At 41.7% G+C, this 16,249-nt stretch overlaps 1 protein-coding gene across 1 annotated transcript in view; it reads right to left on the bottom strand.

The window, feature by feature from the left end:
* Positions 1–11,347, bottom strand: part of scai (suppressor of cancer cell invasion) — a gene marked incomplete at its 3' end in the record, with an annotated part of 71,701 nt that extends 60,354 nt beyond the window's left edge. Inside the window, exon 1 of the mRNA XM_084324434.1 lies at positions 11,237–11,347. Coding sequence (XP_084180560.1) covers positions 11,237–11,343 — 107 coding nt within the window. The 5' untranslated portion in view covers positions 11,344–11,347. The remainder of the gene's footprint in view (positions 1–11,236) is intronic.
* Between the last annotated feature and the right edge of the window lie 4,902 nt (positions 11,348–16,249).

Genomic DNA, 16,249 nt, shown 5'->3' with positions numbered 1-16,249 from the left:
AAGACAGTAGCAACTTCAGAGGCCAGAGGGTCAGACATATAAACACATTTACTATCAAATAGCATTGTGAGGCTGAACAACAGGACCAATTGACTATACATGTGCATAACATTTTTTAAATAAACATTTACACTTTTTTTTTTAAATGGCTAAAAGTGATTTTGTAATTTTGCAACCTTGAGTCTCACATGGGTACTTTTAACCCTGTGAGGCCCAAATAAAAAAGACATTAGCAATTTCAGAGGGTGAGACCTATAAACACATGAAGGGTGCCATGACTGAAAAAAAGGGTTGAGAAACGCTGGTATATGGTGTGGCTCTTTGTGGTACCACAGTATTTTTTGTGGCTCTTAATCTCTGACTGGTTGGCCACCCCTGGTCTACAGTATATTAATCAATATGGCCACTTGCTTGCTGTGTGAATACTGCGAACAATGATCTGCTTGTGTTCGGACATGGGCGCAGTTGGTTATTATGCTGACTTAGGACTTGGGTGCTGGGAGGGTAAACTCTGCACAGAATAATTTGAATGTTTGCAATTAGTGTGCGGTAGGGCTGCTCGACTCATTTATTTTTCAATTTCAATTTTGGCTTCCCACGATCATGGAAAAAAAATAATCGACAGACAATTATTTACACTATTATTCTGTCAAATGAGAGCAACACACCTTGCTCTAATTTTGTTCTGTGTTGAACTGTAAATCTAGTGCACCCTTCCTTCACAGCTGTGCGCTCCGCCCCTCCCCCCCCCCAAGCCCAAACATTAGATTCAGTTTGTGTCGAGAAGGAGGAGGGAGCTGTGGCACGTTTCTCCAGTTATTTTTAAACGTCTTTGGTAACTTGTAGAATATGACAGAAAGGCAGCCTTTTGTCGAGAAGAAAGGTACAACTATTCAGTCGTCATCATATGATGAAGGGCTCGACAGTGCGAGCGTTTCATTTGCAACTAAGTTTAAGGAGGAGGGTGCTGCTAACCTGCTTGCCCAGAATAGAGTTGTATTCATACTTCTATTATTTAGGTCCGTTTGGGATTGTGAAAGTCTGTAAACCTGCTCCAACGAGGGAAGCTGTATTTCAATTTCAGCCAAGCTCTTACGTCTTTCCCTCTTTTCAGAGGCTTCATAAGATATAATGTGCACTCTCAATACCACCTTAACAGTCTCCCACAATGTAGCATCAGAGACATCACCGGTATCATTCGTTTCCATAAACTCAATGAGTCGAGATCTCATTGTTTGTCTACCTAAATGTTTACTGGTTACTGTGAGCGATTTGTAGTGCCAAATTTCTCTCGGGATGAATAAAGTATTTCTATTCTCTCTCATTTGATCCCGAAATGCTTTCTCCGAGAGCAAAGAAGGGTTGAAGCGCCAGCTATAGCGCTTCTGTGGCAGTGCCAGCTTTACCAACATCGGGGTGTTGCTCCCTCAAGTGTGCTCGGGAACTAAACGAGATTGGTAGTAGGGGTGGGAATCGCCAGAGACCTCACGATACGATACTATCGCGATACTTGCGTCACGATACGATAGTATCGCGATACTAAATATATTGAGTATTGCGAATTTATTTATATATTTATTTTGATCAAATTTAATTTATTACCTTTTTTCAACTGCAAAGTAAAACTTTGTCAACATGTTTTATCTAATAAAATAAAGTTCAGTCTGTTCATCTCACTTCAATCATTTTTATTGCAGAACATGGTATTTTCTCAAGCAGACAGATGTAAACACTGTGTTGCATGTACCTGACAAACTGAACTGTTTGTATTACAGTCATATTCCAACTTAACTGAATGCACATGTGTGTGTGTGGACTACTGTACTATTACAGGTATTGAAATGAACAATGCAACTTCCAAATACAATACAATGTCTGGAGGAGGGATATACCAGACCTGGAGACAGACTTTGACTGGCAAGAGGCCTGGGTAAATGTACGACTTGCATCAAGGAACCCGGACCATCAACAAATCAATCTTAACTACATTCACAGGACATACTTAACTCCTATAAGACTGAACAAAATGAGTCTTAAACAAGACTCCAAATGCTCCCTATGTACAAATGGGGACGATGGGACATTTATGCACATGTACTGGGACTGCCCACCAGTTAAGATATTTTGGAAAGAAGTGACCCAGCAATTATCAAATCTCTTGGATCTGGATATACCTGTACACCCCTCTGTATTACTGCTGAATGATGTCTTTGAACATGCAGTACCTCCACAGCTAAAGAGATTGGTTTTATCCGGTATCACAGTGGCTAAAAAGCTGATAGCATCACGATGGTTTCAACCGGAAAAAATGTGCCGGAAGGTCTGGGCCCTCATTCATCAACGTGTCTTACGCACAGATATGTGCTTAACCTGTGCGTACGACCATTTCTAAGCAAAGAGTGGGATTCATCAATTTCAACTTGAACTTGACTTCGTGCTTATGTGTACGCACAGCTCGGAGCACACTTAGCTGACGCCCAGTGGTAGAATATATTATTACAACAAGGAAATGAGCTTCTGTGCATTAGTTTCAACACTGGCATGTTCTGTATGAACCGTCATTCATTATAGTTCATTGTAAAATAGCAACAGTAGTGTAATTATGGTCAAAACCCTATAAATAGCATTTGGAATAATAGATCTTTCTCTCAGAATGAATGCAGCATGGTTTATATAGTTATCGGAATATACGGGGTGTACTTACTGACTGCGCTCCGCGTAGCTCAACTCGTTATTATTTTGCTTTGTTTTGATTATATTTAAAAGGCTTTACGTTAAACGAAACAAGTGGAATTTCGAAGCTGTAAGCAGAATACAAGTCATATGAACAGCCACGATAGTGTTCTTCCCCCTTTTTACTGTATAAGAAAGAATAAAAAAACGCATTGCAATGACACCAGGGTGTATGTGTATTACAAAACCCTTGCAATAATGTGTCTTAAATGAATGAAAAGCATACATGCTCTGGACACAGAGCATATCGTGTGGGTGATATGACTTGTATTATGCTTACAGAATTCCACGTATTTAGTTTTACAATGTCAAAGCCTTTTAATGTAAATCAAAACGTTCCCGTATTTCTGCAATCTATGTGCAAAATAGTTCTAACAAAGAACATATTACATGCTGGTATGCTGATAGAGTAAACTATTATATGAATATGATATGATATAAGGTATACACTGGTCCGTCGCATACACTGGTATGCGCAAGTTACTGTTGCATAATGTAGGCTATGGCTGCTATTATATGTAATCCATATAGGCTACCTAATAGTATATGATTTTTAGAGGCATCTATTTTGTTGTCGGTAATACCGACAACAAAATAGATGCCTCTAAAAATCATATAGCCAATCGAACACAACTAATAAAGGCATTCATATTACAGCACGGTTATAATGACACACAACCAACGCCAAACAGTGGTCAACGAACGGTCTTTATTAGTATTTTGAGCTGTCCAGGCAGAATTGCAGCAATGGTCTTAGGGAGCCGTTGATATCTGACATCACCGTTTACAAGTCCGCCTTTTATTTATCCCATAACACGCGTTGTGTCTTCTTGGTTCGACAGCAGTGAACAATCTCCGTGAAGTTTCTCAGAGTTCCGCTCGGGTCAGTCCATTATTTCACATCCCATGGGGGGTGTTTCATCACTTTCATGACCATATATGGATAATCATGCACGAGCATTGACGGTAGAACAAAGAGGTATTCATCAACACGGAGGAGCATAGGACCTGTGTACGCACGGTTGATGAATCCCAATATTTCTGTGCGTGCACTGATTCTAAATTATGTGCTTACATGTGGAAATAGAACATTTCCTACGCCACGTTGATGAATGAGGGCCCTGGACTCTTACATATCTCGATGTGATTTATCAAGAAATATCTACAGCAAGAATTTTGGGTCTCAATGAATCCAAAATGACTATGTGGTTAGAAGTGGTGGAGAGAATAAAAGCTAGCATATAATGGTAGTGTCTGGTTAGGAACAAGTTATAATGGTTGGATTATCCAATGGGGGGTCCGGGAGGGGGGGGGGGGGTACGAGCTAGAGCATATGTGTGTAGGTTTTTAGATAACAGGTATTAGGGGTATATCCTGTATAAGACATTTGACTAAATGGTCATTTCATTGGATATGCACTGTAATTAATGCTTGTATATCTTATCGTGTGTTGTCATGTTTGTTTATATGTTTGTTTAAAAAAAAAAAAAAGAAAAAAAAAAAAATTTAATTAATAATTAAATATCGATACTTGGCGTCCCTGTATCGATACAGTATCTATCGCTACGCAAAGTATCGCGATACTACTACGTATCGATTTTCCCCCCCCCCCTAATTGGTAGTGTGAAAGCTGGCCAGCAGGGGAGTGGGGAGGGGGGGACTATCGTTCTCGGAAAGGGAACGGAGGCAACAGTTCCTAATGTGAAAACGCCCTGAGCGTGCTTTCACACTAGGGACCCGGGGCCGTTTCCGAGCACGATTGCCCCAAAAGTCGTGTAGTGTGAACGCTGCGTTCCGTACCAAAACACAGAAGAGGCTTGCTGTAACAACGTCATAACTATTCGACTGTCCATCCGTCCAGTTCAAAACATCAGCGACAATGACCGTGAAAGGCTCTTCTGAAGAAATTAAATGCTTGATTGAAAATTGGGCAGACGAAAACATACAAGCACAACTGAACAATACCCACAAAAACCCACAAAAACTCAAGAGATTTATGAGTAGGCACAGGGCCGAAGGACGACTCCATTGTACAGGCTTTGACTATTTCTCTAACGACTTGTCGCATACTAGATGACGCAAGTGTACTCGTGTTCATTGGCGGATCGCAAACCAACTAGCTGCATACCGCCACCTGCTGTATCGGAGTGTTGCTCCCTCAAGTGTCCTCGGGAACCAAACAAGATTGGTAGTGTGAAAGCTGGCCAGTGGGGAGGGGGGACTATCATTCTCTGGAACGGAACAGAGGCAACCGTTCCTAAGCCTTTCACTGCGACAATACACCGAAGGTTAACCCTTTCACTGCCACACAACAGCCGGTTAACCCTTTCACTGCCACACGACAGAAGGTTAACCCTTTACTATCACACAACCGACGGCGACCGGTTAACCTTCTGTCGTGTGGCAGTGAAAGGGCTAATGTGAAAATTCCCTAAAATGTGTTTGCCTCAGCTGAGCAGAGACTCTTGTTTAAATGTTTACTTTTCATGGAATATGGGGAACAGCAAATGCTTGAACGTTTGGTTGAGTTTCAAAAGATGGAATACAGCAAAACGTAATACCTGCAGCAAGAGTATTTTATGCAGCAAGGAAGCACCACCAATATGAATGACAAAGCATTTATTTCAACCCTCCATGCACTGTTTTCGACATGTTGCACGTGTTAACGTTATACTAAAGTTTTAATATCTCCTGTGCTGCACAAGCACCAATTAGCATGGATGTTGAGAGAGGTCTAGCTATGCGAGAAACTCAAGTAACAAATACAAACAGCTGATATTCGCCTTTTATATTAGAGGTACCAAAACGGACAATAATCCTAGAGTTCACAAAGCACTGCAGTTCATCCCTCAGACACCCCTATTAACACTTTGAGTGCCAACCGACGAGAAATCTCATTTTTAATCGTTATTTTTTTTAATCGATTTCCATTAATTTTTCATCAATCTAGCCTCACGTTACCAGTGGGGATCTGTCTGAGCTCGAACATGGAAAATACCGACCCTATCGTCTCTCCGGATGGTATTGCACCCCATTGGATTGGACTGAATGAAATAGATGGGAAAAAAAAGAGTCCGGATTCCACATTTTACTTGTCAGGCATGTAATCCGAGCCGATCCCAGTCATTGCCCACCATCAGAACAGCGTGGAATATGTCTTTCGACCACCCAGCATTGGATCAATAAACGCGATCGATATTTGGAATGGCGATCAGGAATTGGAATAATATTTTTGGAGAACATCTGATCTGAGGTAAGGAATCTATTTTACCAGTCTTGGGATAATCAGAGCTCTTTTCACCTATATATCAGCGTGTCCCATATGTGTGTGTGTGTGGCTGTGAGTGTGTGTGTGCTGATCAGTGATGCGTTGCTCATGGGACCAGGTTGCACTCCGTGCAACCAAAGTTTTGTGAGCAGAAGCGCGTGCACGCACACGCACGGATGTGCACGCGCGTGCACACAGGGAATGCGCTGCACTCGACTGATGCGCCAACTCGCAGTACCCACCTGGCTACTTTGCATATCAATAGCGCCGGTCGTCAGGTGTTCCATTCGTAGAGGCAATTAGGCACTGTTTTTAGTCTGTCCTTATGCGAGGGAACATTTATGCGCATGCGCGGGAGCGCGCGTGCACGTGGCGTCATTAGCGTGCGTGCAACCAGTGTTGATATGAGCATCACAACACTGGTGCTGATCAGGAAATAAGATAAATCGATTTTTCAGCCCGCTTCTATAGCATGCATAAGTACACATATACCATCGATAATCTAGCGTTTATTTGAAAACGATTCATAAATAGGCCGAAAAATGACAACATGTTTTGTGTATTCCAGTAAAGCACGATTCCTACAGAATATTTTTTTTCCTGAAAGTTTTAAAAAACTAGCGTTTTTCAAAATGGTATAAAACGGAAATTAACTGATTAAAAAACAATCCGTTTCGACAATGTTGACTGCAAACAAGTCATTGATAAGCGACGGGCGTATTAGATACATAGCCATAATTTAAGATATAGTTTATGCAAAAAATAACATACACAATTAATTTACATAAAGTTGGCCGAAAAGGTTAGGGCTAAGGCTACAAGCTTGCATCATCTTACATTGAAATTACGCGTATCATTGATCTTCGTTAACAACAAACAAAAACAAAAAATATAATTATTAACTCTTTCAGGGCCAACAGCACCCTCTGCTGATGCCCTTCTGGGCCAACGCTGTATCCATGTGTGGTCGTCAATGAGTTGCTTCCAGTCGTGCCATTTGTCACTTGATTTTAGGGCTGTCTTAAATACTTCGAAGCTTCGTTCGATGGGCATGGGCTTCGAATATGAAAAAAATATTCGATTATGTAAAAACAATATATATATGATTTTTTTTTTTTTTTTTTTGTAAAATCAACTCTGCCTCTCTTTGTTAATTACAAAAAGCAATGCTGTTTGTTATTTAAGATGAGGTCGGACTCGGCACTGACAAATTTGTGTTCATTGTGCTGCTTTTATAAAGCCTCAAATGACGGCTTACAATATTTCATGGAAGCAAAGTATTTAGTTTGTCTAAGATTTAAAAAGGTTTAAACTTTACAGCACTGACAAAGTTGAACAAAGTGCTGTACAAGTCCCACAACAAAAAAAAAATGTTTAAATTTATAATAATAATTTTTTTTCTCGAAGTTTCGAATTAAAATCGAATCTCTGCCCCGAAGCTTCGAATTCCAAAAAAAAATCGAAAGTCAGCCCTACTTGATTTATGAATCGTTTTCAAATAAACGCTATTATGTGTACTTATGCACAAAGAGCAGCAGGGTCTGAAAAATCGGTTCTCCGTACTTTGGTCGGCGCAACCTCACACACACACACACACACACACACAGGGTGGAGGTGATAGGAATTTTTTTTTTTTTTTTATCTACTTTTTCTCCCCATTTTCTATTTTTCTCCCATCCCAATTTCGTATTATCCAATTCTACCCTCCCCTGTCTGGAACGTTGTTAGACCATGCCTCCCACTGGTCGGCTGCAATGTGGACGAAGCCTTGCATCACGTATCCCCTCCGGTACGCGTGTAACTGTTCCGCAACAGTAAGTGACTTCCGGGGTAGGCCTGATTGGCCCCGACAGGCACGTGACGCGGCAAACTCAGGACGCGCAACGAGGCTGCTGAGAGCTGTCGCGCGGAAATAGGCTGTCTATTGCCATTCTCTAACACAAACTCTAACCTTAACCAGCTCCTTAACAGCGCCTAAACTTAACCGTTCTAACCTTAACCAACTCCGAAACAATGCCTAACCTTAACCTTAACCATGCCTAACCTTAACCATAGAAAGAATATTGCCATTCTCTAAGACAAACTCTAACCTTAACCAGCTCCTTAACAGCGCCTAAACTTAACCGTTCTAACCTTAACCAACTCCGAAACAATGCCTAACCTTAACCTTAACCTTAACCATGCCTAACCTTAACCGGCGAAAGAATACACGTTAAAAAAAAAATCACGTTAAAAAAAAAAAGATTTGAGGGGATTCGAACTCACCAACAACGGACCGCAGGATCGCAGGACCGCTGCTCTGCCAGGTGAGCTAAAGCGCCGAATGAAAGTCATGGCGTATTTGGACGGTTACGTAATTCCGCAAGCTCTGCCGCTCGGCTCCGCGGAGCGTGCCGCGCGGCAGAGAAAGTTGCGCGTCACGTGCCTGTCGGGGCCAATCAGGCCTACCCCGGAAGTAACTTACTGTTGCGGATAAGCTATAAGCCTCCGGTACACGAGGAGGCAGCCGTCGCATCTTTTCACCTAATAATTTAAGATGTAGTTTATGCGTTCGCAAATATGAGAGCTCTATCATTGAAGTGGACGCTGGCACGCAACGGGGTTCTGGGGCACCGGAGCTCCGGCACGGAAAGTGTTAAATAACTGTTGTTTCAATATCAATCAAAATAATCGTGATTATTATTAATTATTATTATAAAAGATGTCATAATCGAGCAGCCCTAATGTACGGTTAACCCTTTCACTGCCATGCGACATAAGGTTAACCCTTTACTATCACACAACTGTTGTGTGGCAGTGAAAGGGTTAACTTTCTGTGTATTGTCGCAGTGAAAGGGTTAACCGTTTGGTAGTGCGGCAGTGAAAGGGTTAAGGCCAGGAGTCCAGTGCATGTGCGAAAGAGGTGGCTAACGGATCACAAGAGGAGGCAGAGATAATTATTAAGTTCAATACGACATACAACATTCCAAAGGAGGAAATGCTGTTTGCCAAATTTAAGTCACGGATATTGCTCCAAAAGAAGTTAACCCAACATAGAGGAAAGATACGTCAATTAATCTTGGTTATTTGGGACACTGAAAAAGAGAGATCTCATTCATGATAGACGGGGACACATTTTTGGTGCAATCAAATTATGTGCCACCCCACCAGTGTAACATGTTAGCCCTGGATGGCTAGATTTTCTGGAATCTCTCTTCACCATTCAAGTAAAAAAGATTTGTGTCAGGAATTCCAGGCAACATGGGGTGAGTAATTGATTTTGGGTGTAGCATTCCTTTAAACACCACACAGCGGGCTCAATTTTAACACAAAAATAGCTATGTCGTATGAAACTAGAGACATTGAGGAATCCGTAAAATCCCAACCATTGTAATGCTAGCTTACTGGAGAAGGGGTAAAATGTTACTCGAAGTTAAGTAATATTTTGAGAGAATACATTTCATAGGTGCTGTGAGGAATGATCAGGAATGCCTTCTCATTCATGAAATGGGGGACCCTGATGTAAACAAGACAAAAGTATTTCTCTGGTCTGCATCCCCTTAACAATTGTGTGTATTGAGCCGTACTGTATTGTACCCATTCTGCAATATGTTATGGCGAGACACTGCAGGTGAATAGTCAAATATACTTTTTTTGTTGATTTTGAGATTTTGTTATATTTTGCTTCCTAAACATGTCTTCTATGAAACTAGTGACAATAAAACGTCAATAACACACATTTAGTTGTTTATTTTACATCATTTTGCCTTATTGCATCCATAAATGTGCACATATTTAATGGGGAAGTGCCTCATTTGCATATATAAACATACATTTCAGAAAACTTGCAATATATTTTTTCTTAGTTTATATGTACATAACAAATTGGGAAAGTTTCATAGTGATATCTATTCAAATATTTTTTGCCTATTAGGGGGTACTACACTGTACTACACTGTTTGTAGCCTGTGTGTAGTTCTGTTCAGTTCAATAACATCATTATTATTATTATTCAGTTATCAGACATGTGTTTAGGTTGTCTATTACTAATGGTTTGATTAGGTATTGTGTTTGTAAATATCTGTTTAAAAAAAAAAAAGTATGGCATTTTACAATACAGAACTTTGAAGGCGTTTTCCCAAAAATTAGTTTTAAGAGTTTTTCCTCATACTCTGAGCCAGAAATCTCCACTTCAGTAGCACACACATACACCAAACCTTCCAGTTCTATTCATATCTATGTTCTGAAGGTATTTACAGAAGGGTTTGTTGATATCGCATTCATACCCTGATTTATATCACATTTTATTCCTAAAAACATGGCGAAATATGGAATTTTACCATAAAAATTGACTGAATGGAGTATTTTCTGATTTATGGAGTGATAAAAAGAGATATCCAAAATCCCCTCTGTAATAACCTTTGGCTCTAATATGTCAACAAAATGAAACTATAATTTTGAAAATGGCTTTATCCAATGTTCAGATTTCTGTCCTGGAATTATATGCAAATTAGTGCATATTTAAGTAGATCATGCCTCATTTGCATATTTAAACATACAATTTCAGAAAACTTGTAATACAAAAAAGTCTCGTCTTAATATAAGTAATCAACTGGGGAAGTTTCATTGTGATGTCTATTAGTTAATTTTTTTACCCTATTCACCTGCAGTGTCTCCCCTTATTAAAATGTCCAATCAATCAAACACCAGTGGCCATTCAGTGAACTGCAGTCAGCATCCTGTAGCTCCTCCAGGATCTTGTGTTCACGTATCTCGCAGATTCGCAATGGGACAGCTTGTAGACAAACTCACCACGGACATTCCAAAGCATCTTCCAGGAAAGTGGAGCGCTGGTGATGTATGTTGTGTATGTCATAAATGTCTATATGAATTGAAAATGGGGGACCCTGATGGAAACAAGACAAACGTCTTTCTCAGGTCTGCATCCCCTTAACAATTGTATGTATTGAGCCGTACTGTATGTACCCATTCTGCAATCTGTTAAATAAAGTTTTCATTCATTCATTCATTCAACACACAATTCATGAAGGACTAAAATCTTGACTATTTTAGGGGAAAAGAGGCTTTGGACTGTCTGTGGTGAGGTTTTGGGGACACATTGGAATGGATTATGTGCCTGCAGGTTGCAGTGTCACAACCGATTTTAAGGTAACCAAATCATGACTGTGTATACAGTCCACTGTAGCACGGAGTGATGTCCACATAGCTAGAGTACTAAGAGCTAGTAAAACTGACCTTAGACCATTGAAGAGTTGTTTGGATTTGTCCAGCAGGTAGCAGAAATCGGTGACAGTCTTCCTTTCACCTAATGGAATGTCCTCCTCTGTCCCAGCGCCTGTCATGACACTTCACTTCTCACACCTGATCTACACACACAATCATGGACAAATGGCTGGACTGTAAAAACACAATGCACATGAGCACAAAGGGTATTTCATGTTAACAACAAAACCTCAAATGATCAAAGCGTAATAATCTAATAATGATAATAATCGAATAACCTTTGATTTCCATACCCATCTTGTGAATTGAACTATCAGTCCATCTGCTAGTACTCTGATCCTTCACTTGCAGTGCAAGCAGAGTCGTGCTAACCATAGATATATCTATGGTGCTAACCATTTTAAACGCATCCCATTCCTCACCATGATTACTCTATTGAAAACCTGGATAGTATAATGTATGTGTGGCCTTACAGGTGGCCTAGTTAGGAGGAGGAGGAGGAGGAGGAGGAGGAGGAGGAGGAGGAGCAGCAGCAGCAGCAGCAGCAGCAGCATCATCACATGGTCACCTTTTTTAGGTTGACCCGGGCTGCCCCAGATTTAATTTCACACTCCTTCCAATTGGCAAATATGGACGTGCAACCAGGCCATTCAGCACACAGCTAGGTCATATCATTAAGACCGTTTTACACTCAGTCCATCACTGCACGCTAAATGTTCTTGTTTTTCCTCTTGGGTGGGTTCTTTGTTTGTCTCAAGGAATTAGTTTGCAAGATAGCTGCCTGCCTTTGGGGAGGAAGGAGAGAGGCAGGATGGAAAGGACGGATGGAAGGATGCTGCTGTCAGTGGCGACAGAGCGAGCTAGCGATGATTATCTTAATAACATGATTTGGAATAACATAATCTAGCTTTAGCTCACGTTATTAACGTCACATAGGTTAACGACTAGCATTATTGCCTTCGCACTGCACGTCACATTGGGTTGTTAAACCTTACATCATTAATCCATCAAGTCTATGCGTTGCTATGCACGTTTCGTGAGCTACATAATAGTAGTAGTACCTATTGTGAATGTGCAGCAACAGAAATAAGCTTTCTTTCAGAGCATGAATTCATTACTATAGTGTGTCAGTGGCCCAACACAAAACTAACACTACTAGCTAACGTCCGCGCAAAACAGTCAATATAATTATCTATAACGTTTGGAAAAATAACGTGCATTTGTGTCAATTGGAGGATAACCCCCTGGATAACGTTATTAAGCTAACACCGGGATCGGTCATTCACCTTACCTCGTTATCTTACCTTACGTGAGCTAGCTAGCAACAACAACACCAAAAAAATAGATCCTTCTTAGAAAATTTAGCAAACGCTACTATAGCTACTGCTAGCTCTGTCGATATTGTGCAGCTTTCTTGGCATTTCAAAGGAACAGTTCCACACACACAGGGCTGCTCTGGTCTGGATGTGACACCTCTCTCATCCATGGTCATGCTGGACCTACAAAAGGCCTTTGACACGGTCAATCACTCCATTCTGATTGACAAGCTAAAAGCAATTGGTTTTGATAGTCTATCAGTGAGCTGGATGCAATCCTACCTTGAGGGGAGGGAACAGATGGTGGAGGTAAACGGTACCCTATCCCCCCCCCTCACAGTGAGCTGTGGTGTTCCACAAGGAAGCATACTAGGACCGCTACTGTTCCTAATTTATGCAAATGACATGTCGTCAGCTTGTGACTGCAACTTGTTCCTGTTTGCGGACGACTCAGCCCTGCTGGTCTCTGACAAGAACAAGTTACAGGTTGAAAAAACCCTCAGCTCGGAACTAGGCAGAATCTGCATATGGCTCGCTGATAACAAACTATCATTACACATGGGCAAAACAGAGTCCATTCTCTTCGGTTCAAATAACAAACTCAGCAAGACCGACGGCTTCTCAGTTACAGTGGGTGACAATATTGTCACAAGGAAAGATGAAATTACCTACCTGGGGTCCATCCTAGAGGCTAATCTCTCCTGTGACAAAATGGCATCCAATGTAATAAAAAAAGTCAACCAACGAACTCGATTCTTGTACCGGATCTCCTCTCTGGTAAACAAGAACACCCTGAAGACTCTGGCAGGAGCACTCATTCAGGGGTACTACGACTATGCTTGCACCTCATGGTACCAAAGCACCTCAAAGGCGCTAAAAACAAAATTACAAACATCTCAAAACAAACTGGTCAGACTACTGCTTGACCTTACTCCTAGAACCCACCTCACCCCTGCCCACTTCGACAACCTAGGATGGCTTAGAGTAGACGACAGAGTACAACAACTTGCAATGGGCCTGGTCTACAAGATACACTACACGACCAAGGTACCCATGTACATGTCAAAATACTTCCCAAAGGTCAGTGAATACCACGATCACAACACCAGAGGGAGCTCCACAAATCATGTCAAACCCAGATTCGGCTCAAATAAGGGACTAAACACGTTTCGCAATTATGCCACATCAATGTGGAACGCCCTACCCAAAGCTGTAAAGGAATGTGGATCACTACCCACTTTCAAAACCTCTCTCAAGGGACACCTACGGGAGACTGCAATTCAACACTGGCCCCTGTAAATATCCTAACCCAATCATTCCAACCCCCTCCAATGTACAGTCATTTACCTAGTATGGTTTTGTCAATAGTTCAATGTACAATTGTGTTTGTTTGTACAGTGTCTCCTCCCCCCCCCCCTCAATGTACAGTGTTACTTGTTTATACAGTATGCCCCCCCCCCCCCCCCCCCCCCCCCCAACCACCTCCAATGTAAATTACCCAGTATGGTTGTCAATATCCCAATGTACCCAACCCCCCCCCCACCCAACCTCCAATGTACAGTTTCTACGTCAAATGTATATACTCCCTTTTCTTGACTCCTTCGGTATCACAAACAGTACTGTATTTGCAAATCTGGTATGTCATAAATGTATAGATGTAGCAGTACTGACTATCTGTATGTCATGTATGTCATATATGTCTATATGAATTGAAAATGGGGGACCCTGATGGAAACAAGACAAACGTCTTTCTCAGGTCTGCATCCCCTTAACAATTGTATGTATTGAGCCGTACTGTATTGTACCCATTCTGCAATCTGTTAAATAAAGTTTTCATTCATTCATTCATTCACGCCGTGTCGTTGTTGTCCTTTGACAGACAGCGCTGCTGCTGTCAGTGTCACTCGCCAACTGGCTCTTTACTTCCGGGTCATTGTTTATGAATTTTTTTCCTCCAAAATAAAGTTTTCAAGTTTCTTTATTTTTATTAGTTGTCATAATAGAAGTACAGAATACTTTTATACAAAATGCTTCTTTCTGTTTCGCTCCAGAGACTGTGCTAGGCAAAAATAGATAATAAAATAAGTATAGCAGTATAAAAGTATAAAATAGAAGTCAAGTACGTAGACAAAAATGTTCAGTATACAATGCTCTGTGTAGAGTAGAAGTAACTGAGTTACCATACAATATACTATGTACAGTGCAAAGCAGAAGTGGGTTGAGGTACAATTTAGGTACAATATAATTTACAGTAAGGTGTAATGAGGTATTAGGTATGAGGGTTGTAGTGCAAATTCTTTACAGATAAATATAACGTGTGCTTAGGTGTACTAAAGTGGTTAAAGTGGGTGCTGCAGTGAGTTGTATGTATAACGTGAGTGTGTGCGTGTGGATGTGTGTGCTGTGAGTGCATTTGATGGTTGTTACATAGTGTTATTGTTCGTTGAGCATCCTGATGGCCTGGGGATAGAAGCTATCTAGCTAGCTAAGTGTAGCACCCTGAATATTCGACTATTATTCAGAAGTGCTGACTTGGCTTTTATCTCCCCTTTGTGCACAAAGACATGTTAATCAGTTTCCATTGATATTCTCCTGAACAATGACGCGAGTTTCTCCTTCTCTCACCGGCTGGAATATGGATTATAAACACTAAACTGAATCATATTCAATTCACCCAGTTCTTCCTGTGGGGCTAGTTGGCGTGCCAGCAGGGGGCGGCGGTGGCAGGCGGAGCGCACGAGAGAGGCATGGAGGAGAAGCAAGTCAACTGAAACGGAAGTGGAGAGAACCAGCCTCTTCGACGTTGGACGTGAACCTGAATGGTCGTGTCGTTGGAAGAGCCCCGTAGTGGAACACGCGGGTGAACATATTGAACTTGAGTATATTACGGGTTATAGTAGAAATATAAGCGTAGTAGCGTGTTGAATATCCCCACGGAATAACCCTAGTGATACAGCGAGTTATCCTAGAAGAAAGCGGTATATCCAAGTGGCTTATGTTAACGTTATCCCCTCCAGCGAGGTGCCCGGCAAGCGTTGCCTGAAGAGAACTGGTGGTTAGAGGCGCCGTGCGTTGTTGCATGTTTCGGCTAGCAGGAGGGCTGTCTAGGACCCACAGAGTAGCTTCAGTTAAGGTAGCCACCAGATTATAAAGCGCGTCAACCCAGCAGCCTGTCAGCGCCGGCAGTCAACATCTTCTCAGCACCGGCAGTCGGCAGCCTAGCACGGGAGTTCGTCCCGTCCAGCAGAGGTCGCCATCACCCAGCACGCGCCTCCAGCCCGCTACTGCCCCCCTGCCTAACCCAGCTTGCTAGCTCCTGGGACGAGAGCGTTCGACGCCATCTTACCACCCGGACTAGTGGTGGTGCGGCGAGGCCGCCATCTTGGTTGAGTACACTGGCACTTCGGTGACCAAGATCCTATCGCACAGTACACAGTGTGTCGCGGCCTACGGGCGAAGCTAATGGTTGCTAATAGGGATGTCCCGATCCGATCACGTGATCGGAATCGGCGTCGATCACGTGCTTTTCAGAGTATCGGGGATCGGGAAAAAATAATAATAAAAATCGGCAGTCAAAAAAAAAATTTTTTTATTCAACAAGGAGGCCTTAGTTTTGGTTTTAAATTACATAATATATCATCATTAATGTATTTATTGTCACACAGAGCAGAATAATTATCCACAACAAACACATTCCCCTTTAATTTTC

Source organism: Notolepis coatsorum, assembly GCF_963971535.1.
Source record: "Notolepis coatsorum genome assembly, chromosome: 11".
Taxonomy (NCBI): Eukaryota; Metazoa; Chordata; class Actinopteri; order Aulopiformes; family Paralepididae; genus Notolepis; species Notolepis coatsorum.
The sequence above is the reverse complement of the archived record's forward strand: the minus strand, read 5'-3'. Positions and strand labels throughout refer to the sequence as shown.